General features: G+C 43.2%; 1 protein-coding gene across 13 annotated transcripts in view; it reads right to left on the bottom strand.

Moving 5' to 3' along the window:
* MAGI1 (membrane associated guanylate kinase, WW and PDZ domain containing 1) overlaps positions 1-25174 on the bottom strand; it is a 503738-nt gene that overhangs the window by 105826 nt on the left and 372738 nt on the right. For 12 of the 13 annotated variants that reach the window (XM_081852289.1, XM_081852290.1, XM_081852295.1 and 9 more), the window contains exons 3-6: positions 19718-19837; positions 7386-7592; positions 5059-5272; positions 2456-2538 (exon numbers count right to left, since the gene is read on the bottom strand). In XM_081852289.1, coding sequence (XP_081708415.1) covers positions 2456-2538; positions 5059-5272; positions 7386-7592; positions 19718-19837 — 624 coding nt within the window. The remainder of the gene's footprint in view (positions 1-2455; positions 2539-5058; positions 5273-7385; positions 7593-19717; positions 19838-25174) is intronic. The other variant, XM_081852293.1, reaches the window with a different exon arrangement.

Genomic DNA, 25174 nt, shown 5'->3' with positions numbered 1-25174 from the left:
GAAACACCAGTGTGAACCAGGGTCAGTCAAAGGAGACCACAGTGGAGTAGTTGAACTACTGCAGGATTCACCAACCTGTTACCCCGCAGATGTTTTGGACTACAATTCTCATCAGCCCCAGTCAGCATAGGTTGCAGTCCAAGACATCAGCACGGCACCAGATTTGCAAAGGCTGAACTACTGGGCCTGATTCAATATAAAGCATAATCACACCTTTATATACTCATATGCGTAAACCATGCAAAGTTACCAGTGTTATTTCACTGAGGTCACCTTCCCATACTCAAAGTTGGAAATAATAATAATTTTAAAAAGGGATTTCCCTTCATTTGCTCCACAGGACATCCTTCACAATTTAAAAAGAAGAAAATCACAGTGCACATCAAAATAAAGTAACGGTTAAGTATTTTGACATTTATACCCCCTGCCGATGCATGTATTCATTAGCTACCCAATAGGCTGCAGAAAGTAAATTTGCTGAATAAAGGAGTTGCCGTACAATCACACGCCTACTCATTAAAAATTATAATACTGGGATATATTAATTGTGCCTATTTGCTGGTTCACCACCTATTTGTTACCCTAGTTTTGAAATGGGAATGGCCGATTTGTGCAAGAGGACAGGAGATGTCCAACTGAATTCAGCAGGACTTGCTCCGAGGGAAGGGAGCACAGGGCTGCAGCCTTGAGGCTTCTCATAAAAATGTGGTCTGGAGGCTGGGGTTAAAGAAACTACTTAGTGTAGGGCAATGTGGGCAGTGCATTATTTGGAGGGACACCTCCCATACACGGGCTGGTGTAATACAAATTTCAATATAATGGAAATGCTTCTTATAAAGCCATTTTGGAAACAAATTCAAAAAAATTGTGATTGCTAGTTTCTGAAGAACAACTGTTAATGCATTGATCAGCTAAGGGCCAGGCTAGATGTGAGAGTAGCAATATCATTTCTGCTTGTTCAGAAGCCTGTATAAATAGGACTGAGAGCAGGGCCAGCCCACCCATGAGGCAAGTTGAGGCGACTGCCTCAGGTGGCGGTCAATGTTGATCTTTTTCCCTACCTTCCACTTGTTCCTCATGTGGATCTTCCCTGATCTCTTCTTCCCCAGGGACACCATTTTGGGGTCCACCTCAGGTGTCAAAATGTCTTAGGCAGCCCTGGCTGTAAGCGTCTAATTCTAAGCTCCAATGGGACATGCAGTTGAGCCTTCCTCACCTTACCTCTCCCAGGTCACTTTTGCCCCAGAGCTGCCTTAATACCCGATTCATATGTGGATGGGGAAGTGTATGAATAACTGTGCCTGCCACCATCACCTCTAGTTTGGTCCTAACGCATAGCAATTTGACCTACAAGTTAAGTTGAGGGCGTTTAACTATTTTGTTTCATTTTGCTTCAAAATGAACTTAAGAATCAGGCATGTGTTGCTGCCCCTTTCATTTTCTCTCCTCTCAGCTTTCTACCTGTTGTTTTTTAAATTGCTGTTACATACCCCATTTTCTTCTCCCAAGTTAAATTAAAGTAGCCGGGTCTCTTGAGTTGGAAACTGGCTGGCATCCTGAAGGTCTCAAGGGGTGCAAATATCAAATCTGATTTATTATTTCAATAACTGCTGGGAAATAACACTGCAAAAATGGAGTAACGTATATATACACACCTTTTATTTTCACTAAGATAAGCAATAATGACCATTGGATCAAAATGAAGTGATGAAACTGCAATATCCCATACACTGCATTATACAGTGTCTTAAGACTAATTGTAGGATTCTATAAGGATGGAATTAAATTGTCTTTTCCTTTTTTTCTTCTTTTTCAGTGGCTTCACCAAAGAGTAATTTTCAAAGCAGGAGAATTGTAGCTATGATTTTAGCTGCTGCTGCTGCTTCTTTTAAAAAAGTAATAATAACCAGCTCTGAAAAGCTGCAAGGTGATTATAGTGGAAAAATCATAGAATCTTAGAGTTGGAAGGGACTCAAGGGTCATCTAGTCCAACCCCCTGCAATGCAGGAATCTCTGCTAAATCATCCAAGACAGATGGCCATCCAACCTCTGCTTAAAAACCTCCAAGGGAAAACAGCAAGCTGAACTTGCTGAACTGGACAATTGCTGAGGATGCTTCTTCTGCTAATGCCATTGTAGCTAAGTCTGCCTTCAGAGTGGCCAGAATTCTATAGCTGAGGGGATATACAAAAATTATGCCACCTAGAACTTAGGAAGATTCTGTCCTGCATGTTGCCATTTAAAAAATGCTTCTGGTACACATAGCACATACCCAGCAAGGGAAGTCTCTACCAAGGATATAGTTTAGCATCCCCACCTGCATTATGATACAAATCTCGGCCCCCCTGAACCAGCTGTGTGATTTTGAGAGGAGAATCCGGTTCCACTCATTCCTTTGCAACCTTAAGTTAGGTAAAATGTTTTCCAGATTTCATTTCAGCGTTTACTCCCTTACCATCATCTTCACATTCTTCTAGAGGCTTTTGCTGTTTGTTCAGGCACCGTGGGTCTAGCCAAGACGTCGTTTTAGTGTTATGGCTGCAAACCAAAAAGAAAAGAAAAAAGAAAAGAAAAGAGACCTTTGTTAAAAATAAAGTATCAGTGACAGAAAAATAGCCTGTGGCCACCACTTTGACTCATCTGAGCTAAATCCATTTTCATTTAGAACGGAGCATAAAAATTAAACTTTCTAAGACATGGCTTCCAGTCTAGTCTCTGAAAATACATGGAAGAAGAAGAGTTTGGATTTGATATCCCGCCTTTCACTCCCTTTAAGGAGTCTCAAAGCGGCTAACATTCTCCTTTCCCTTCATCCCCCACAACAAACACTCTGTGAGGTGAGTGGGGCTGAGAGACTTCAGAGAAGTGTGACTAGCCCAAGGTCACCCAGCAGCTGCATGTGGAGGAGCGGAGACATGAACCCAGTTCCCCAGATTACGAGACTACCGCTCTTAACCACTACACCACACTGGAGAAAAAGGAAACTGATATTTGAAGATGCAATGGTGGTGGGCCCATTTGGATGGACCTCCCCTCATAGACCATGTTCCTGAATGATCTGGAGCAAATCTTTCCCCTTACAGACCACTTGAAAATTGACGAGGGATGAGTTAGAATTGTAGAGTTGGAAGGGACCAGTTCACTCCCCCCCCCCCCGCAATGAAGGAATCTTTTGCCCAACGTGGGGCTCGAACCCACAACCCTGAGATTAAGAGTCTCATGATCTATCCGAGCTCTAAGATGCAGGTCGGATTAAAGGAATGCCTTTTACACTGATCAGGCGTTATTGAAAAGTGCCAGGACCAGAGCTAGCAATGTGCACATGGCACTCCTCTGAGCTGGATGGCACTGTATGACAGGCCAGATGCAAACACGGCCCTTCCATGATCCCTACCCCAGCGGCATGGCTAGCTGCTCGGGTGCCCGATTCAGCGCATACGTCCTGCAGCTGGGGGCGGGGCGAGCCAAGGCAGGGCGCGTTGCGTGGAGCCTCTCCACAGCCTCCCCCTCAGCTGTAGGCCGGCTGAGGCAGTGGGCAGATGCATGCCCCACGCTGCTTGAAAAAGCAGCATGGAGCTTGCAGGCAGTCTGCGCACCGCCTCCCCCTCAGGAAAGACGCATGGCTCAGGCACCCTGCAGGCCCCACGGTGTGGCGCCCAGTGCCCCCCATCTCACCTAGCTACCAGTGGTGTAGGAAGGGGGGTGTGGTGAGTGCAGGAATTATTTTTTTCAAAAAAAGTGTCATGAGCCCTTTTTAAAACAAAAACAAAAAACAACCATATATTTTTGCCATTTTGTCACCCCCCTCAGTGATAACACTATCCGCACCCCCCTTCCTACGCCATTGCCCTACCCCCACCAATCCACCTGGTCACCTTTCTGACACATCTAAAGGAGTGGCATTCTAATTCTTGCAGCAGATACATCATTCACCTCCCTTCCTTTCCGTAACCTCGATGGCTCAAACACGGCCCCCGCTGACAAACAGGGAACTACATAGCATTCCGGTTCCAGTATCACTTTAAATAGCATGGCACAGTTCCTTCCACAAGTCTCAAGGGGGGTTTGCAACACAACCTAACCCTCCTCTGAAATTATGAGGGGCATGTACCTTTGAAGACTTCACTACTAAACAGCAGACCCGTTCTCAAAGGACGGGCTTCACAATCCCTGCTATAGATTATTGGCGATATGAAAGCTGGAGTGGAAGGTCGCTGTTTCACACACTACTTTACCCACCCTCGCAATACAGAAGGCAAAAAGCATTTTAATTCTTTTGTGCACTCCAGGGCAATTAATCTCTAACTGGTAAACCGGGGCATAGAAGTCCAGCAAGCAAGTCAAATTAACAATAATGGAGTAAAAGGGGTCTGCCAAGGTACAAAACATTTTATGTCCCAAGGGGATAAAGGGATTTTTATACAGTATTTGGATAGCCTTCAGAAGTGAGAAAATAAGATGCTTCTAAGACAAACGGCGGCAGAACTTCACAAGGTTCTGGGCCTTGTGATGAATGAGAAGCCAACTTTTTAGCTTGCCACACTATGATTTGTCTACTATTGAGGGAAATGATGACTAACTTTTGAGAAGCGCAACACATTACCCTCTACCGCCAAACTGTTGATGCTTTGACCTGACAGAGAATTTAACAGGGGCTCACTTAGCTACTGGTTTGTTTGGCAAAACAGTTTGATTGCTGCAGACAATAGTGTTTCCTAAAGAAATTCCTCAACAATTATGCTTTTGTTTTCAGAATAAGCGCGAATGAGTTACGGTTAAACTGCAGTTCAATGTGGGGGGGTTAGTAGCATGGCATTCAGTGCAATGCCCTTCTAAGTCACAAGTGAGGGAAACCTGAAGGCCCCAGGAGAAAGGCAGCCCTTAGCCGTCCTTTGCCTAACTCCTTGCCACTTCCAGCACCACCACCAACCAGTAAAAGAAAGCCCCAAAGGCTGCCCGAGCTGTGCCTAGTTCGGCCTCAAAAAATGGTGCAAAGGTTCAACCCTTCTATCGTTTATCTTCAAGTTCAAAGAACAGACAAGAAAATGATCTCTTTACTCTATAAAGTAGACTTCTCCATTTTCTGTATAGGCCATCTCCCAGTTTTCAGGCAGAGGACCCAAGTTTTCCTCTGCACAAGGAGGTAGGTATTGAGGGAGCTTCTGAGAAGGTTCCGTGGTGGGAACAGTGGTGATACTGCTATTATTCACAGATGGGGGAGCCGACTCTCTTGTGCTGTGTGTATTGTGCTCGTCTTGTTCACCAGAGTCTGCTGCAGAAGGACACACACACAGAGAGAGAATTAGACATAGTGATTATTAGTCAATGGTACATTACTATTTTCACCCTGCTTGCTTCCATAATTGTTTGAGGCGCTTCATAAAAAAAACACATGCAAACTCGATCCACCAAGCTGGGGCTGTTTCTTAAGTAACCAGTGAGTAACAAAGACTATTAGATTATTCAGAAATGGAGGCATATACCGTATATACTCGAGTATAAGCCGACCCAAATATAAGCCGAGGTACCTAATTTTACCACAAAAAAATGGGAAAACTTACTGACTTGAGAATAAGCAGGTTCACCACACCACAAACCTGGTGGTGGGGGCAGAGGCGGAGGAAGAACAAGCAGCCCAAAAGGGCTGCTTTCAGGCTGCTGGTTCCTCCGCCGCCACCGCCACCAGCAGCAAAGGCGGCGGAGGAGGAAGGAGCAGCCCAAAAGGACCCTCACTCAAGTATAAGCTTGGGGGGGGGGCTTTTTCAGCATAAAAAATGTGCTGAAAAAGTCGGCTTATGCTTGAATATATACGGTAATTACTGTATAGTTTGTAATTATATGCCTGTCTTGTCCTGTTGTTTTCACCTTTGTCTGTTTTATTTATTTTAATCCATATTTCTTACTGGGTTGTTACAAACCATACAGGCATTTTGCAAAAGGGGGGTGGGGAGGTTAGAAATGGAAGCATGTCACATTGGAAAGATCAGGTTTTAATACCATACATCCGACTGACTATCACCCAGGGCTATTTGACCAACCCACAGATGAGATAGACATTTAATTGTTCTACAGCATAGGTAGGCAAACTAAGGCCCAGGGTCCGGATCCAGCCCAATTGCCTTCTAAATCTGGCCCACAGACGGTCCAGGAATCAGCGAGTTCTTACATGAGTAGAATGTGTGCTTTTATTTAAAATGTATCTCTGAGTTATTTGTGGGTCATAGGAATTCGTTCATCCCCCCCCCCCCCAAAAAAAAATAAAGTCCGGCCCCCCACAAGGTCAGTGGACTGGGCCCCTGCTGAAAAAGTTTGCTGACCCCTGTGCTAGATTGGGGGGGGGGGCACATCAACCGAGGAAGGGACTAGACTATTACTATTACATCCGAATGCAGCCTATGGCAAAGTTGCCTCTTGCAAACAAGCAAAGGTGCAAGTTCCCAAAATGAAGATCAGGGTCACTGCACTCCTCCTCCAGTCTTGCTGCTACTGCACTAGAATAATAGAATCATAGGACTGTAGCGCTGGAAGGGACCCTGAGGGTCATCTAGTCCAACCCTCTGCAATGCAGGAATCTCAACTTAAACATACATGACAGACAGCCACGCAACGTCTGCTTAAAACTCTTCAAGGAAGGAGAGTCCACCACCTCCACAGGTGTTAAGCAGCTCTTACGTGATTGCAGCCGCATAAAATGCCAAATGAAAATGCAAGTCCTATTTAATGTGACCTCAATCAATTAAACATACATTCTGGTTCAAACCATGTTCACTCAGAAATCCCACTGCATTCTGTGGCACTCGTTTCCAAAGATATGGGCTTAGGATCATAAGACCCTGCAGATCTCCTAAATATTTTGCCCTTTATTTAATCAATGGCATGATATTTTTAACATCTAACTCTCAAAGTAACTGATCTGAAATCAGCTGATTCTTGCAACAGGTTCCTCAGCTGATAAAGGAATATACTAGCGGGGATGAGAAAAACACAGCCGTTTCATCCAGGTGCCAACTTTCAATTGCAATTTTTAGCCTATCTGATAGCTAAAAAGTCAAGAGATTGCACAGGCAGCTATCTGAAGTTCTTTTCACATGCTCTGCCAAGAGCTGCGGTTCAAAGCCTTAACTGTGAAGTCAAAGAAATGGGTTCTGCTAAGATCACACTCATTCATAGGAAAATTCCTAACAGTAATAACTACAGACTTTTGTTGAGGGGAAGGGGGAAAGCAGTAAATGGTGAGCTGTGCATCCCTCAGATGCTAAAGATTTTGTGAATATGTATACGCAGGAATTTTCTTGAGAAGAACCACCAATTTGCACATCCCAATTCCCACCCCCGCCCATTGGTCGCCTCCTTCTTATACAAAGGCAAGCAAATAATTTATTTACCTGTAAAGCTACTGTTCATTTCAGGGACATCATCTTCCTCTTCATTCTCCGTATGCACTATGCCAGCATTTTGCATATCATTGTAAGACTTGGTTCGCTTGGGGGTCGACTGCTTGGAGCCGGACTGGAGGTTTTGCAAAGCATCAGTATTATTCACTTTCCCACTGAGGGGTTGGCTGGGAGGCTTGGGTGTTCCATAGTAGTTACCTAGGCAACAGAAAGACATTTGCGTGTTTGTTTGCTTTTGCAGATTTCGTGCCATTAAATATTTCTTCTCTTTTTTCTCTCCCACCACCACCACTCCCCTCCTCAGCTCCACCCGCCATAATCAAAGCCACTTCTCGTTCTTAGCTAACAGGAACAAATATTGTTCCCTCCCCCCTCCCTGCCCACCAACTTAAAGAAAAAGCATTCAAAAGATGTCGGCTGTTTTACCTTCGTGAAACTTATTCATGTTTGAATTTTAAAACCAAAGAACCAAAGCCTGTCTTTTTGAGGTGCACCAGGCGTACAAGGACTAAGACAAAAGAAGACTGTGGTGAATTGGGGGCGGCGGGGGGGGGGGAGGCCTTCATCTCATTACATTTGAATTTCAATTAGTAGCTTTGAAACACACACACACAGAGACGGAAGCACCCACATAATGCTGTGCCAGATTGAGAGTGAGCCCTTCATGAAATAAATAAATAAAAACTCAGTTCTTAACAACACCCAGAAAAGCGACGGCAGACTAGCATGACCTGCTTTAATAGGCATCCTCAATGGGTAGCAGTTAAACATTTTTTTTTACTTTTTAAAATAAAGTGCTGTCCAAAAAAAGGGGAAAACTTTGCCAAAAGAAAAGGGGAATGGCAAAACGTGGTATCTGCTTTGCTAAGGCAGGCTTTTGGCTTGGCTAGGTCAGGGAGAATAGGGACAAAAGGCATCCGATACACACATTTTTGGAGGCACACCCACTGGACGTGCGTGCTCCACACACACACACACACACACACACACACACAATTACTTGGTCACTGCAAACAAAACCTACATCAGAGCAGGTTTACAGGAGAGTCAAGCATAGGAGGTGCCAATCCTTAAACCTAGGCCACCACTGGACCTACAATTTCCACAGGTCCCTGGGAAGAGGGATTGAACCACTGTGGGAAGATGGTCAAACCACTCTGGGAACTGTAACTCTGTGAGGGTGGGGGGTAGGGGGCCTTAACAAATGACAGGATTCTTTGGAGGAAGCCATAACTATTAAAGTGAAGTAAGAATGCTTTCAAGGCAGGGTGTGGATGGGGAATTAGGCAACTCCAACCTTCGGCCCTCCAGATGTTTTGGACTACAATTCCCATCATGCCTGGCCACTGGTCCTGTTAGCTAGGGATCATGGGAGTTGTAGGCCAAAACATCTGGAGGGCCGCAGGTTGGGGGTGCCTGCCTTAGATCCTTCAGGGAACAGGGATGGGCGGAGAGACAAGGCTTCGCAGCCTCCTCCAAAGACATGTCATGTAACACGTGTGTGTCGCACGTGTGAGGTCATGTGTGCACAATGATGTGTGTGTCCCACCCCCCAATGTTGGGTGGAACTCGGCGCGTATCCATATGTAAAATCCCAGTTCCATATTGTTTTACTTTCTGACCCTCGTCACAGTCCCCTCCCCCCCCACAGCAAAGAATCCTGGGAAATGTAGTTTAACCCTCACAGAGCTATAACTCTCAGCACCTTTAACAAACAGCAGTTCCCAGGATTCTTTGGAGGGGAGGAAGAGAGGCGTGGTTTATATATACAGCATGTACGCAAACCAGTGTTTGCTCACACACTTTGGCCACACACTCTCTTGTTTAAAGCTAACAAGTGTTAACATTGGTGAAGATTTGATACTGTGCTGCTGTTTCCCCCCAAAAGGAAAGAAATGAAACTCATGTGAGACAGCATGAGGTCAGAGGTGGAGTGGGGGTTCAATCTTTTGCAGGATTCCTATCCACGTACGTACAAAATTTAAGTCCAGTTGAAGATGTGAAGGGAATGGGTACAAGCCTGATTTCCCTGTACACACCTTCACTGAACCCTGGACCAAAGATTAATACAAAGAGCACAGAGGAGTTAAAGTGCCAGGTTTAAAAATTATTAGAAATATCTACTGTACAAGTAGAGGTTCGTTGTTTGGAAGAACTACAGTTGTCTCAATAAAACCCTTTAGCACATCCAAGACTTTGCTAATATCACAGAGTAAGAGGATATCCTGATACGGGCGAGGATTTGTAATATGATTTTACTGCTGCCAACGCTTTAGGTGAACAAGATCTACTGCACAATGTTTCATGGTGCCGCTGTGCTTCAGCTCTGAATTAACCTCTTAGTTGCGTAACTAAGTCAAAATCAAGCTATCAGTTCCGAATTATTTTCATATATAAAAGGAGTCCAGTTTGGGATATAATGCTTCATTTTGCCACATATGTTGAAAAACCAGCAGTACAAAGATGGATTGTATCTAGTGAATTCTTTCCTCTTCTCTTCCCATTCCTTTTTCCTTGTGTATCATGTCCACTAGCTTGTGAGCCTGCAAACAGGGACTGTCTTATGCTTTAATATATTTGCAGTGTTCTGAAAATGTTAGGGATAAGGTGTGTGATTTAACAACAGCAAACACATTGTTCTTATAACATTCTTCTTCTTTCCTTTCTATAATGAGCTTAGGACGACATAAAGGACTCCCCCGTTTACTCTCACAACCACCATGTGAGCTTGGCCAGACTAAGTAAGATATAGGGTTTGAAAGTTATGGCCTAGCAGAGATTTGAACCCAGGTCCCAGACCAACACCCTGCTCAATTCCACACCACATTGGCTCTAACATCTTAGAGAAATTCAGAATTCTAGGCTTGGGCCATGGGAGGAAGTTTATTTCCAAGTTTCCGTGGGGTGGAGGTGGTTGTAGGGCAACGGCCCCAATCTGCTTTTAAAGGACGGTTCCAAATCTCAATTCGCCCTGTTCAAATCTCTGTAATGAAGCATAAAGTTTTCATCTCCACAGGAGGGGGAGCACCTTTAACTCATCCTTCATTTTGAATCTTGAATGAACATACATGCATTATTGATAGAAAGGAAACAACTTATTCTACTAAAAGCCTTAATGGGAATAAGGAAGGTACGGCAGACCCACTTTTTATTAAGAGAAGGTATTTCTGTGCTCTATATAAAGCCAGAAAAAGCAGGGGGTGGGGAGAGAGAAGGAAGGAAGGAAGGAAGGAAGGAAGGAAGGAAGGAAGGAAGGAAGGAGAGAGGGAAGAACCAACACTTCATTGATCTTTTCTTTGCTCTGTTTTATAGAGGAGACTGAGGCTGACAAGCCTGTTGGAAAAAAAATCTCCAAGCAGGCTTCTCCTAAAATGGCATAATCCCTCTAGTGCTGCTCTAGCTCAGCTCCCATATGTTTCAACAGGACTCTGAAGCTGTAGCCAACAAAAGGGTTGGTATCCAAAGCTGTGAGTTTTCCACAGTAGATTTCCTCTCCACTGCACTCATTGTTCAAATTTCAAAACAAGTTTTCAAACTGGTATGCGTCCATGCAACGGTAACAAGAGTTTAGGAAGTCTACATCCCGATTCCCATTCATGGGCTGGGTTGAACAAATGAAATTTAGAATACTCCCAAAACAAGATTCCTAGCTTACTCCACAAATTCCTACTGCTAGATTTGCAGTGAAACATGTTGCTGTTGTTGTTGTTGCTGTTCGGTTCTGGGTTCCATTTTGGTCACCACTGAATTTCTGCAACCTGTAACCCATAGACTTTTTAGGAATGTCAGAATCACCTTTTGCATCTTAATTCAGCATCACGGAAAATTAGACGAGGATCCATCCAGAGCGTAAGAGCATAAGCGGTATGCTTCCCTTTCAAAAGAGGGAATGAAGTTAACCTGGCTTCAGTCAGCAGCAGTAATTAAAGGTTAAGTTTGGTTTTCTAACAAGGTGGAGACACAAATGTCAAAACAGATGCCAAATGTTTCACTGCCGTGTGTATATGTCACTGACTGCAAACAGAAATACACAGCAAAGCCTTGATAACCTTCTCGGAGGCAGTCTATTCTGTTTCTTTTTTCTTGATAATCTAACTGGTGGAATAGTTATCATGCTTCATCCTCCATTAAAGGCTATCTCCTTTTCAGGTATTCATCCCTTTTCAGGTATTCATTTTTACGGGAGGGCGGTGGGGAGATAAAATGGAAGCTTATTGGGGGGGGGGAGCACTAAATACGTAAAATTAAAATGGCATGGAAATGTAAAAAGGTAAAGGTAATGGCCCCTGGATGCAAGGACAGGTTAAAACTGGCTTAGGGGGCAATTCTATCACTCATAAATGAAACATTCCTGTTTTGCTGACTTTGACTATCCGGCAGCTAAAATGCTGAGCTGATCCAGAGGCCTGTTGTATGCAATGAATGTTGATGGGAATGCTATCCTGATTCCAAAGCCTCCTCCATTGTATCCCATTTGTTCTTTTCATCTCCTAATAATGTAAATTGCCTCAGTCAACCACTTAAGAAGCACAAGTACCACCCTATGATTTAGCACAACACACCCATTGCAAATAAGGAGAATAGTCAAAGCAAAGCGCATGTAGAACAAATCAACCTGGCGTCTGGAGACCTACTCATTCAAAGCTAAGAAAAGAGCAAGGGGGAGGAGAGAGAAGGCACTCAAGGAAACACAGCACTACAGTGGTACCTCAGGTTACAAACACCTCAGGTTAAAAACTCTGCTAACCCAGTTACAGATAGGTAGCCGTGTTGGTCTGCCATGGTCAAAACAAAATAAAAAAATTCCTTCCAGTAGCACCTTAAAGACCAACTGAGTTAGTTCTAGGTATGAGCTTTCGTGTGCATGCACACTTCTTCAGATACACTGAAACAGAAGTCACCGGACCTTTCTATATAGTGAGAAGGTGGGGAGGGGTATTACTCAGAAGGGTGGTGGGAATGGGTGATTGGCAGTAGGAGAACACTTCAATCTCCCAGGACATTCTATACAAGATCTCAAAGTAGCTGTTCTATTACAAAGGAATTTCAGAAATAGACTGGAAAGAGAAGCTGCTGAATTGCAACTTATCACCAAACTTAAAACTATGGAGAGACCTGGTTTGAATAAAGACATTGGATTCTTATCTCATTATACATGACAAAGCCATTTTTCACCTTCTCACCCCTTGCTTTTTCCTGTTAGACCTATTGCAGTCGTTAAGAGTCGTCAACAGGCTCATCGCAGCTATCTGCCAATCACCCATTCCCACCACCCTTCTGAGTAATACCCCTCCCCACCTTCTCACTATATAGAAAGGTCCGGTGACTTCTGTTTCAGTGTATCTGAAGAAGTGTGCATGGACACGAAAGCTCATACCTAGAACTAACTCTGCTAACCCAGAAGAAGTACCTCGGGTTAAGAACTTTACCTCAGGATGAGAACAGAAATCATGCAGCGGCGGCGCAGTGACAGTGGGAGGCCCCATTAGCTAAAGTGGTACCTCAAGTGAAGAACGGTTTCAAGTTAAGAACGGATCTCCGGAACGAATTAAGTTCTTAACCCGAGGTACCACTGTACCAGGAGGGGGGAACCCAATAAAAATACCCAATCAATATCTAATCATCATCTTGGTTTGCACATGTATTTGCATTTCACTGTGGATGCAAAAGTGATTTTATTTATTTAAACAAATTTATTAAAATTGTTTGGACGCCACCTTTTCTTCCACAGAAATACTAAGGCAAGTTTATAGAATAATACAACAGGCAGCATATAAGAAGACATAACACAAAAACCATATTAATAAAGCAGAAATATTATTATTGTAATTCATAATAATAAATTACATGTATGGACCGCTGCCCTTCATCCGTAGCTCTGAGAGCAGTTTGCAACATGAAAATACAATATAGAAATAAAATAGTATGACTTGTAGTAGCCAGAAATGCCAAGAACTGATATGGTCAGAAAAAGTTCAGGTAACAAGGTAAGTTTTAAATTGTTGGCAGAAGCACCTAATAGTTGGAGCCCATTCTGCATCTATCAGATATCAATCTGCTACAATTTAGTGATAAAGTTACAATGCCTTTGATTTCATTTTTCGTTTTATTTATTATTTAGGTCATTTATTTATTATTTAGGTCATTTATGTATCTGTAGTACCTGACATATAAAATAGATCTAAGTGGTGTGGGATGAGTCTAAAAAGACAAATATGAAGCCTCAATGCAAATCTACGCAATGCTAATAAATATATACAGGTATCAGTAAGAGAAATGGGTACCAATTGTCACTCATCTTCTACTTCTAATGTGCCTTCCCACGAACCTCCTCTCATGCTCCTGGCTCTGCCTCAGGACTCAGCCCACGCACCCTGGTTCTCAGCCAGAGCCCAAAGACACCCACAAGTAACCCCAAAATCTCTCTCAACAAAGAGGGTCCCCTGAACCTGTTGGCCTCATCCTAGTCTCTCACTGTAGGCTGCCCACAGCAATCAATGATGGCACTCCGCACTCAAGTTCCAGGCTACAGAGGGGTAGGACACTCTCCACTGATACTTCTTTCTCCAGATTTGCACACCTCTTCTCTTCCAGATGAAATTGTAGCACATGGGTGGGAAGTCTGCACCCATGATTCATATGGTAATACAGCGGTTCCCAAAGTATGTCAGGGACAAACTTGCTTGACTGAGCTTCTTTAACCAAGAGCAAAAACAAAACAGACCCACAACATCTTACATCTGACCATTTGCACAGCAGTTTCTAGCCATATGCATCCAGCCAAAGTTCAACTAGATTCAAGCGACAACAGAGGAGATCATAGTATAGGACACACATGGGGTGGTTCACACGTAACACTAGACCAGGGATTTAATACTGTGTCCAGGATCAGGAATCTGTGAGCTTCCAGGCGTTGCTGAGACTCGCAAGTTCCCTCCAGCCCCAACCAATATCACCCAATGGGCAAGAATGATGGAAGCTGGAGTCCGGAAACTTCTGGAAGCCGACAGATTCCCCTGTGCTACACTGAACCAAATGGACACCGGACATGTGCCCCTTCCTTCTTCAATGCCTGGATAGCAATTCAGAAACATTTGATGAGCAGGTGTGTAGAACCATTAATACAGATATCATAGGAGGGACCACAAAATAATGTTATTGTTTGACCTGCCCATCTAACTGGGTGGCCCCAGGCACTCTGGGTCCAACGTATATAAAAACATAGTAAGTGATGTGGCATCATCACATCAACATTTTCTCTACACTGCAAAGGACAATCAGTTAATTGCCGGGGTGGGAAAAACTCCACTCAAGTCTTTGGTAACGTTTGGTTCCAGCCAAAGATAATTTGTAAGGTTTTGATGGAGTAGAAAATTGTTTACCATCTGTTTGATTGGTTGCTGTGTTGCAGGACTGTAATTTATCAAAAGTTAGTGAGTGGATTAGATTTCACAATTTACCCTTTGATGCCTTTTACACAGATCCACATTTATTGTTACCCTTTAGGCTCCTTTGGATAAGGCAAAGTTACCTTAGCTCCCCAAATATTATCTCAGGAATCCACAGACCATTAAATTATAGCCCAAATAACAGTGCTGCAGTGAGCAGCATTCAGCTTTCTAACAACGCAGAATCATAATAGCTCCTTTCTCACAGCGGGTGGAATGAGTGGCCTTCAGTGGACAAAATGAAATCTCAACAATGCATACATCATAACTTCAACTTTCTGAAATTAAAAGGCCACTGCCAACCCTTGTCAAGGACAAATTGCATCGTGTTGGAAATAAGTTGAAAAGTAATAAAGACCAAAGAAATAATAATCACCAACACCTTTTAAAAGTAGAACTTACACAACACTGATGTTATTTCAAAAAGAAAACTATCAAGAAAAAGAAGAGTTTGGATTTGATATCCCACTTTATCACTACCCTAGGGAGTCTCAAAGCGGCTAACAATCTCATTTTCCCTTCCTCCCCCACAACAAACAGTCTGTGAGGTGAGTGAGCCTGAGAGACTTCAGAGAAGTGTGACTGGCCCAAGGTCACCCAGCAGCTGCATGTGGAGGAGCGGGGACGCGAACCTGGTTCACCAGATTACGAGTCCACCGCTCTTAACCACTACACCACACTGGCATTGCCTAAAAAAGTTTTAAAAGAGCATAAGCATAAGGAGAAAATAAAATATTCCACTGCAATTAGATCTTGGTGATCTAATGTGGTTAAAGGGCCATTCGGATTACAGTGGTACCTCGGGTTAAGAACTTAATTCATTCTGGAGGTCTGTTCTTAACCTGAAATTGTTCTTAACCCAAGGTACTATTTCTGGGTTAGCGGAGTCTGTAACCTAAAACATATGTAACCTGAGGTACCACTGTACCGAGTTGATCTGTTGTATAGAAACATTAGTAAGTACATCTTTTCTATGAATGGAAACTAATTGCTCTGCTCCTGACAAAACCGCTCACCTTCCCAGGGGGGCGGAATTGCAGGCTGGCCATGAGCACTCTCTGTGTACAGCAGGGGGCGTCATTGGGAGTCCCGGCCGCGTCACGACCCACGGCCAACCAAACTGGTTGACCGGGGGACGTGGCTCACCTGATTTAAACATCTGTGCGGCCGGGGCTCAGTCTCATTTTCTCCTCCAGCGTCGGATCTCCCGCCCTCCCGCCATATTTTCGTGCGTTCGCCATCTTGGCCTTGCTATGGACTACAGTTGGTCGCCTGGTACGGGGGCCAGGTAGGAATTTTCACACTTGGCAAATTGGCACCCGCCACATGGTTTTTGCCTGCCTTGCAGCAATTGTCACAACTTTGTAAGGTTTGGCGGTTAGGAATTGGTAAACCTGGTTTATGGGAGGGGAGGTTGTGGCCTTCACCTGCCCCTCCTCTTTAAGGGTATTCCGTTAAAGGGATCTGGGGGTGTGGATCCTGTCCGAAGCCCGGGTATGGGCTAGGGCCATGCCACGACCCCATCGGTGATCCTGGAGGAGCTCACAGTTGATGCGCATCAACAGAGCTCCCCCTACTGGTGGTTGACCCTTATGAGACTACCTGCATGGTGGGCAGGAGTCAGATATAGTTGGTTCAGTTCCAATGCCTAAGCCAATACTGCTCACATCTGTAACCAATAAAGTCGTGGCCTTAATTATCCCATTAACCCAAAATATTGGAGTCCGTGTGTTTCATTATCTAAGAAATGGGGTGGGGCTTGGGGCCTCGCCATGCAATATATGCCACATCTACAACCACCTAATCTGTTCCATCTTGGTTCTGAGTCCTGGAAGACCTGCTCCCTGGCCTGCAGGACTTTTCCACCTAGCCTGGGAGGGTGGGGTCCTATCAATTCACCTACAAAGGCTCAGCTATTGGGCTGGGGTATTGTTGGGTTTTTTTTTAGGGTGGGGGTTGTTGGGGACAGGCTGTTGCTGTTATTGATATTAATTTTTGTATCTTTATTTTAGATATAATTATGATTTATGTGGAAATTATTCAATTTGAGTGTGTATATATAAACAAAGGACCTATCCACATGATACTGACACAATCCCACTAGGCAATAAAATGAAAGAACAGCCCCCCACCTCTGTTCTTCCCTCTCTCCCTCCCCCCTCTTTCCTCCCAATTGTACTTTTCAACTATTAAACCCCTCAATGGCCCAAGTCGCGGAGTGTCTCTCCTGATAGCAGCCTGTCTGTGTCCTAAGCTCTGTCATAGAAAACTTCTACATGCTATGTTTCAATGAAAGAGCAAGCCTTCTTTGTTATGATACCATAACTGTATCATAACAGCTGTATCTCAGTCGTGTAGTCTCTCTGACGATAGTTTACTGCTTTGCCAGTATTTCCACAGTTGTTATATTTTATAGTTGTGTATTTGGCCTTGCTTTGTACACCACCTTGGCATCAAACTGATGAATGAGAGAGCCTTAAAAAATCTTTTAAATGGTAAATAAAATAAACAATAAACTATCTGAGGGCTCCTCCATTATTTGCAAAGAATGGGAAAAACTCAGAGCACACAACTGAACACTCCTATGCATACAGCTTCATGTGTAAACATGAAAATGAGTGAGTGAGTCAGTTTAGGGGTTGTCTGCAAGTATTTGCAAAGTTCCATAAATTTGGAATTCAGGCCTGAATTATTTTATTAATAAAAAAATAATGAGCATGAGGTTCTGAAACACAATGGAACCCTTGACTAATATTCCTAAGGCAACTGAGTTGTTAATTGCTTCCAAACAGAACTAAATCTTCATTGTTCAAAATGTATGACTTCTTGTTGTTTTAAAAGGCCACCTTATTACATTTTGAACAGACCTCGACAGAAGTAATTAAAGATAACTTCTCCCTCTCCTTGACAAATCTATGCTTCATGCCCAGAGGATGAATCATAGAATCTTAAAATACTCTTAAATGAAATAAACTTGGACGGGATGGTACTTTGCTGTGATACAAAGAAGCCTCGAGTGACTTGACAAAAATCTATAAATGCATTTCTTGTCCTGCCTCTAGAACATCAGCAGCCAACATGGTAGCTTCTGAATATTGTCGGACCACAAATCCTATCATCCCTGACTGGCTGGGGGTGCTGGGAATTGTTGTTCAACATCCAGAGGGCATCACACACACAAACACACACATGCTTACTGTTTATTAATATTATTACTCACCATTACAAAATCCTGAAAATAATAAAGATGTCCAACTTTAAGTCCTACATAACTTGCAGTCAAAAGCCAAGATGCTGAGTAAGTCATTAAAGTTGTAACAATTGTATTAATAGCTATGTTTAGGGAAGGTTTTAATATTTGATGAATGACTGTATTTTAATATTTTTCTGGAGCCACCCAGAGTGGCTGGGGAATAAATTATTATTATTATTATTATTATTATTACTACTACTACTACTACTAGTAAGTGCCTTACAATTCTTTACAGTTCTTCATCCTCACAACAAACTTGAAAAGCAGGTCACTAGTGATTCCCATCACTGCAACTTGTCAACTATAAACTCCCATAGTTGGGTGGGCACAGGACCTGTATATTCTAAATTCTCAGCCTATAATTCAGCATTTGTTACTGTAATTTTAGCATTTTTCTGTAGATTAAAAAGACAAATGTCATTACCTCTTCAAATCTCAGCTAGGAGGCCTCCCTAAGTTTAAGAAGGAGAAAAACTATTTGCTTTATAGTCAGAAAAGCTCAAACACATGGCTAATTCAGGCTAGCGAAAAGCAATCCCATTCAACTCAACCCAAGGAAAGTGTCGCTAAATGTTACAGAACTTTCTCCCAGGTAAGTGTGTAAAGGATTGCAGTCTAAAAGGCAGCACTCGTCAAACCAGGCTGCAGCACCATTAACAAACCAATACATCCAAAGTGGTTAGTGCAGCATCCGCCCAGGCAACCCAAAATAAGTAAATAAATAATGAAAGCAATAGGTCTTCATTAACTTCAGCAAGCATTTGGATGGGATTGAATGTCAAAGTTGCCAGAGCTCTTATTGATGAACCCACGCAGACATATTTGCAGGATCTCTGTGGGCTGCCTGCCTATACGTAACAAGGCTCAATTCAAAGTGTTAATGCTGGCATGCTTGACTTGAATAACTTGGGGGCTAAGTATTTGAGGGAACACATCCCAACCCTGCAAATTAGCCAATCTAGATCATGAAATGGGGGGCGGGGGGACACTATACTCAATGATGGCTGCAGTGACATAAGACAGAGTCTTCTCTATAGTGGCCCTCTGAATGTGGATCTCCCTCTCCTTAGAAGTATGGGTGGTCCCTACACTTTTAGGCTTCTTATGCCTAATAAGAAGTGTTTGCTCATGCAGCCCTGAGGGGAATTTGTTGTTGTTGTTGTTGTTGTTGTTGTTAGGTTTAATATTATTCTCATGTTGCACTGCAGCTGTTTGCATAGAAACACCCCTCTTTTATTGCTGCTTTTTAATAATTTCCTAATCTGTTTATTGTTGTGAATTGGGTTCTGTTTTGTGTAATGTTTTGAAATTGCCCTGGGATCTATTTTTGATGAAGAACAGTTAAAAAATACAATACAATACAATACAATACAATACAATACAATACAATACAATACAATACAATACAATACAATACAATACAATCCTCAGCATTGCCATGTTAATTCCTACCTTTCAAAACACTGTTTTAAAGCTTTTAAAGGGGTTGGGATTGAAATGGTGCCATTACAATAATAAAAAGCAAGCAGTGGCCCTAAGTTTCCCCAAGAAGTTCCTCAAGCATTTCTAGAAGCTGTCCTTCATCACGGGCATCTCATTGAGCCCACATTACTACGACATACCTTCATAGGTTCCCACTTCAAGAAGAGTCCCGCTTTTTTCAAGCTCAAGAAACTCCTGCACAGTCAGAAAGTTATAGTCCACACCAGGCACTTCTCCTTCTCGTGGAGGACGTGTTGTGCCTAAGGGGAGACAAAAAAGGGTAACAAAAATGACTTTTCAGGCTTCCTTACCACCATCACGGCAAAACAAGTATCATCGCATCAAGACACTACTGAGGGAAATGGAACCACGATCTTCTGGGGAAAGAGGCCACATACCAAAGGAAAAAGACAAAGTAAAGTAGCACCATACATGAGTGTCTGCAACAACAACCATCCCACACCAAGCACAGTGCAGTCTAGCAGTGCCTTAAAAGATTTGCATTTTTTAAAAAATGGCATAAGCTTGCAGCAGCGGGTGATGCATTTCTTGGAAGCTGGATCTGTTGTCCCTGTGGATCCTACTGCCTGAGGCAGTTGCTTCACCTTGCCTCATGGGTGGTCCGGCCCTGGTCCAGGTGTCTGCAAGATACGTTTTAACTGAATCCATTTCTGGCCTTTGCAGGGAAGCACCATGCAAATTCTCCCCAATCCCATATCCTCTCCGAGTCAACTTATATTGGGGAACTTGGGTGAAAACTCGCTTTATTCGATTTCACAAAGCTTTCCTCAACAACCCAGAACTTGCATGAAATATTTATTGGCATCCACCCCCACATTTTCCATCTGTCTTTTTATGACAATTACTAACGTTTTATCATCCTTCTCCGCCTTTGTTTACATTACATCAACACATCTGTCAAAACTGCAGACTAATTTTCTAAGGCATTTGAATAGTTCTACTTGTTTCAAGCCATTGCTCTTAATCTTTTAGGGATGCTGAAATCTGAATGTTGCAGAGGCCCTTTGCTATCAACGTAGGGTGGTCTGCTAAAACACTCTGTAAGAATTGTGAATTCAGATGGGCTTAGATAACAATGGGCTGGACCTAAAAGAACACAAATGGAAGGGGAGGCTGGAAGATGAGCTGCTTCTCACTGAAAGTGCTTCCTCGTTCCTCCTAATATTTAAAAATAATTCCTCCCCCTTCCCTCTTGCCACCCCAGACCACCCCATTCAGCAGGAACCCCTCATCCTTGGGAGATTCTTTCTAGGGAGGAACAAGAGGTGCAAAATTTACCTCCCATGCCTACTCCTTTAAGCCAGTGTTTCTCTGGATCCAACCCATTAAACATAACTAAGTGCATCCATCTGCCATATGCTACACATATTAGTTTTCTTTACATACAACCAAAATACACGCACACCACACATCCTTCAGGGGAAGGGAAATTCACAAACCAAGGCAGAGTGTACTTGCTTTATTACTGAGATACAACTGTAGGGCTTTAAAGTTTCCATGTTCTACTTCAGCAATGAGTGCTCAGAGCAAAAACAAGCACATCTGAATCAGATGGAGTTTGTTCTTGCAGGCACAAATTAAGTCCATTGCTCATCCAGGATGCTCAGAGAACAAAGAGTTGCCCAGGATGTTGATTTATTCATTCACACTTAAGATGACCCATTGCATCTCATCTGGCTTTTTACTTGCGCTCTGAAGATAAACACACCTAGAAGAGCCTTGTAACGTCAAGAAGCTAGTAACTTAAAACATACCAATTTCCACTGCAGCCTAAGATATAGTATCACTGGCAAGTCCCTCTCATTTTGTGGGATCAACGGGGCTGCAAACACCCACATTCTGCATTTTTGCGTAGCGCGAGGATTACTCTCGGCTTCACTGCATCTAAGCAAATGTTCCCAACGACAATTCAGAAAGGTAGTAAAGAAAACAAGGGGCAAGGGAATTCCTGCCTCCGCTTTTCTGTAGCGAAATGACAGGCTGCCGGCTGGACACACGCCTGACAGATGGCATTTCAAAGGGTTTTTATGAACCATCTGGGGTGTACACAATGACTACAAACCACACTTACTACCAACTCAGGGGGGTTTTCCTGTTCAATGTTATTTAAGAGGAGACACAGAAAAACAGGCAAACCAAATTCAGTCTCTTTTCCCCTGCAATCTTTACATAAGCAATAAGTTCACCCTTTTCTCTGCTGAGTTCCTGAACAGGGAAAAACCCAAATTTCACTATTAATTTCTAAAGAACAGTGTCAGAGGCCACGACTCTACCTACTCTGCAAGGTTTTGAGATAAAAACCAGTTGAGCAACTGATTTCACACAATCAGTTTCTTTTTAAGGAGTAGTTTTGTCAAAAAGAAATTCCAGTTTCGAGTTTTCCTTTCAGCAAAAACCGATCTAAATTAATAGGGAATTTAGTAGAGAAATTAAAACATCAGATATTGAAGAAAAGAAAAGCACTTAAAATGCTCAGTGAGGCATTTTGCAAAATTTTGAAACCGTTTGAATGATAAAACTTTGAATAAGAACGTGTTCCCAAGCAAAAGTAACTTCGTTAAAAAGCTAAACCACTTGAAAGGAATCCAAAATTAGACCAGAGTCAGAAAGTTATTCTGAAAAATCAGAGCTCTTGCTCACTTTCTCTCTCTGCTCTTTCCCAGCTATGCACTTCTTTTGTTGTGCAAGGTTTCCTGTTAGGTTGCTTAATAAAAGTTGACACCCTGAGGCTAAATTAATCAGAAACTTGCTTACTGTAATATTAGAACAACACTTCAAGAAGCCTGCATTCAGTCACCTCAATTACTTTTGCATTATATTAAAACAATTATTTGATATTGCACCACAATTAAAGCATATAAACAGTCTTCAGAAAGCAGTTTAGGGATGTGCATGAACAAATGAGAACAGTTAGAGAGTTTATGATGGGGTAGTTGGGACAAGTGTTCAGGTCTTCATAAACCATGCTGTGATCCTGGCTTATTTTACTGGTTCATGGGTAGGCAAACTAAGGACCGTGGGCTGAATCTGGCCCAATCGCCTTCCAAATCCGGCCCACAGACTGTCCGGGAATCAGTGTGCTTTTAAAGGAGTAGAATGTGTCCTTTTATTTAAAATGCATCTCTGGGTTATTTGTGGGGCCTGCCTGGTGTTTTTACATGAGTAGAATATGTGCTTAAAAATAAATATGTGGGGCATAGGAATTCGTTCCTTCCCCCCCCCCCAAAGTATAGTCTGGTCCCCCACAAGGTCTGAGGGACAGTGGACCGGCCCCCTGGTGAAAAAGTTTGCTGACCCCTGTACTGGTTTGTCACCTGACATTAATCCAGAGTTTCCCAGCAGAGATTTAACAGGGGACTTCAGCCAGCACCTTCACTCCAAAGAACCGAAAAGGAGGAGGGGAGGAAGGGAACTTGGTCCCAGCCCTTGTTTCTGGCTTCATAAACCACAGGGACACGAAGCCTCAAAAGATAATCTGAACTGGGCTTGTTATTTGTAAAATACTGTAAACATTCCCAACTCTTTGGGATGAACCCAGTACCTAAAGTCTTCCAGGTAATCTAGGAGTCAGCTTACTTTCACCTGCAAAAACAAGGCTCCTTTGAGAGGAAGTGCAGGTCCCCCTACTGGAAACCTGGAAGCCACAACCCAATATAAGCCAGGCAAATTTTAAGAAGATCAACTCGGATAGGCACATATACATTTCTTGAATCAGTTGGTCTTTCCTGGGAATCAACCTCTGCCATTATGCCTATAACGTACACATAACTACTTAAAAACTAATTATTAAAGAAAGGGGGTGGGGAGAAGTGAATGGTACTCTATCAAATACATTTTCTTAAGCAGAAGAAAATTAAAGGCAGGAGTGTCTTTTACCCAGATGAAAGACAAGGGTGATTTTTTGGGGGGAGGGGAGGTCCTAACAATAATCCTCTGGAAAAAATCTTTGTGTCCTAGGGTAGTACCACAGTACCCCCAGAAACTCACTTTTGGTGCCCACCAAGGGCCCCTTCCAATCCATCTGTGTGCTTTTAAATATACCGGTACATTTTTAATAATCCTTTTACCTTTGGCTGTGGTCGGTAGAGTGAATTGATTTGGATGACGGCAATTTAAACTAGTAAGGTTTGCATTCTCAAGCTGGGTAGAAGAATGGTAAATGGATGTATTTTGACTATTATCTCCCAGGAAGCCTTATGCCAAAATATTCAGAACTCGAAAAGTATAAAGTTAAATTTTTGCATATAGTGTAGTTGGGTGTGTCTCCCTACTGACTTCTTTGAATCAGTGACATAGTTTTACTCATCCAACTTGGAATCATCTGAGAGGGTCTCCACTTAGATATTATGTTCTTGTGGTTCTGAAAATCTTCAACAGCTCAGGGGATCCTGTATCATTTAAAGGTCACCCTCTTCAACCATGTCATCTGATAATTTGGAAAGACTGCCTTACCTCTTTTGCATCTGTCACCTAAATCACAGTTAAATGGTAGGCAAGGGAGAAAGAGAGCTCTGCAGATCTGCTGACGGCAACACGAAAATGGAACAGACAGAGACAACCTGCTCCATATTTCCAGAAAAGGCAACCTGATTAGTGGCCAGGCACAAGTATGAACTAATTACCTGTGACACATAATCAGAACTATCCCAATAAACTGTGACAAAACCCTGAAAAATGCACCCAGCTCCAACACCTCTACGCAGAACTCTTGACAACACCGACTGTGTGCCTAACAACCCAAAGATGCTGCATTGTTGAGCCAGTTTTTACCCCAAGGGTCAGTAAACTTTTTCAGCAGGGGGTCGGTCCACTGTCCCTCAGACCCTGTGGGGGGCCGGACTATATTGGGGGGGGGGGATGAACGAAATCCTATGCCCCACAGATAACCCAGAGATGCATTTTAAATAAAAGGACACATTCTACTCATGTAATTCCCTACTCATGTGATTCCCAGACCGCCTGCGGGCCGGATTTAGAAGGCAATTGGGCCAGATCCAGCCCCCGGGCCTTAGTTTGCTTATTCATGGTCCAGGCCCTCCAAGAAGCTTAAACCAAGAGGATGTTAGGATATTTCCGTTCCACCTTAAAAAGGGAGCAGGTTGTTGTGTCACAGCCTGCGTATTTCCTGTTCACAGGAAGTTTATGTTTTGTATATGCTTTCGTTTTCTCTCTGTGCCTGAGACATCGAAGCAGGCAGTCATGTTTTTTTTCTTTGTTCTGACCAACGCTGAATAAACTTGTAAATATGCTCTCCTGAGGGCATCTTTCGTTGTGTGAACTCTGCTGATAGAGCGTGCACGAGCTCTGAAATGTGGAAAGCTATTTTTGAGGCTTTGTGTTGCTAATTGACTGATACTGTATCTACGGGAGATCGATGGATCACCCGGCATCGGCGTGGGGGCATGATGGACTTTGTCTCCCTGGCAGTATCCCAACAGAGGATTCCTCAAGAAAGTCTTGCTCCATAGATTCGGGTCACATTCTGGGTCAAAGAGTCATGGGAACCCCACCCCACCCCAATATAGTTGGAAAGGGTTTGTGTGTTTGATGCCCACAGCAATTTCTCCAGTTTGTAA

This window comes from Podarcis erhardii, assembly GCF_964252035.2.
Source record: "Podarcis erhardii genome assembly, chromosome: 2".
Classification (NCBI taxonomy): Eukaryota; Metazoa; Chordata; class Lepidosauria; order Squamata; family Lacertidae; genus Podarcis; species Podarcis erhardii.
Note: the sequence above shows the minus strand (reverse complement) of the source record. Positions and strands in the feature narration are given on the sequence as shown.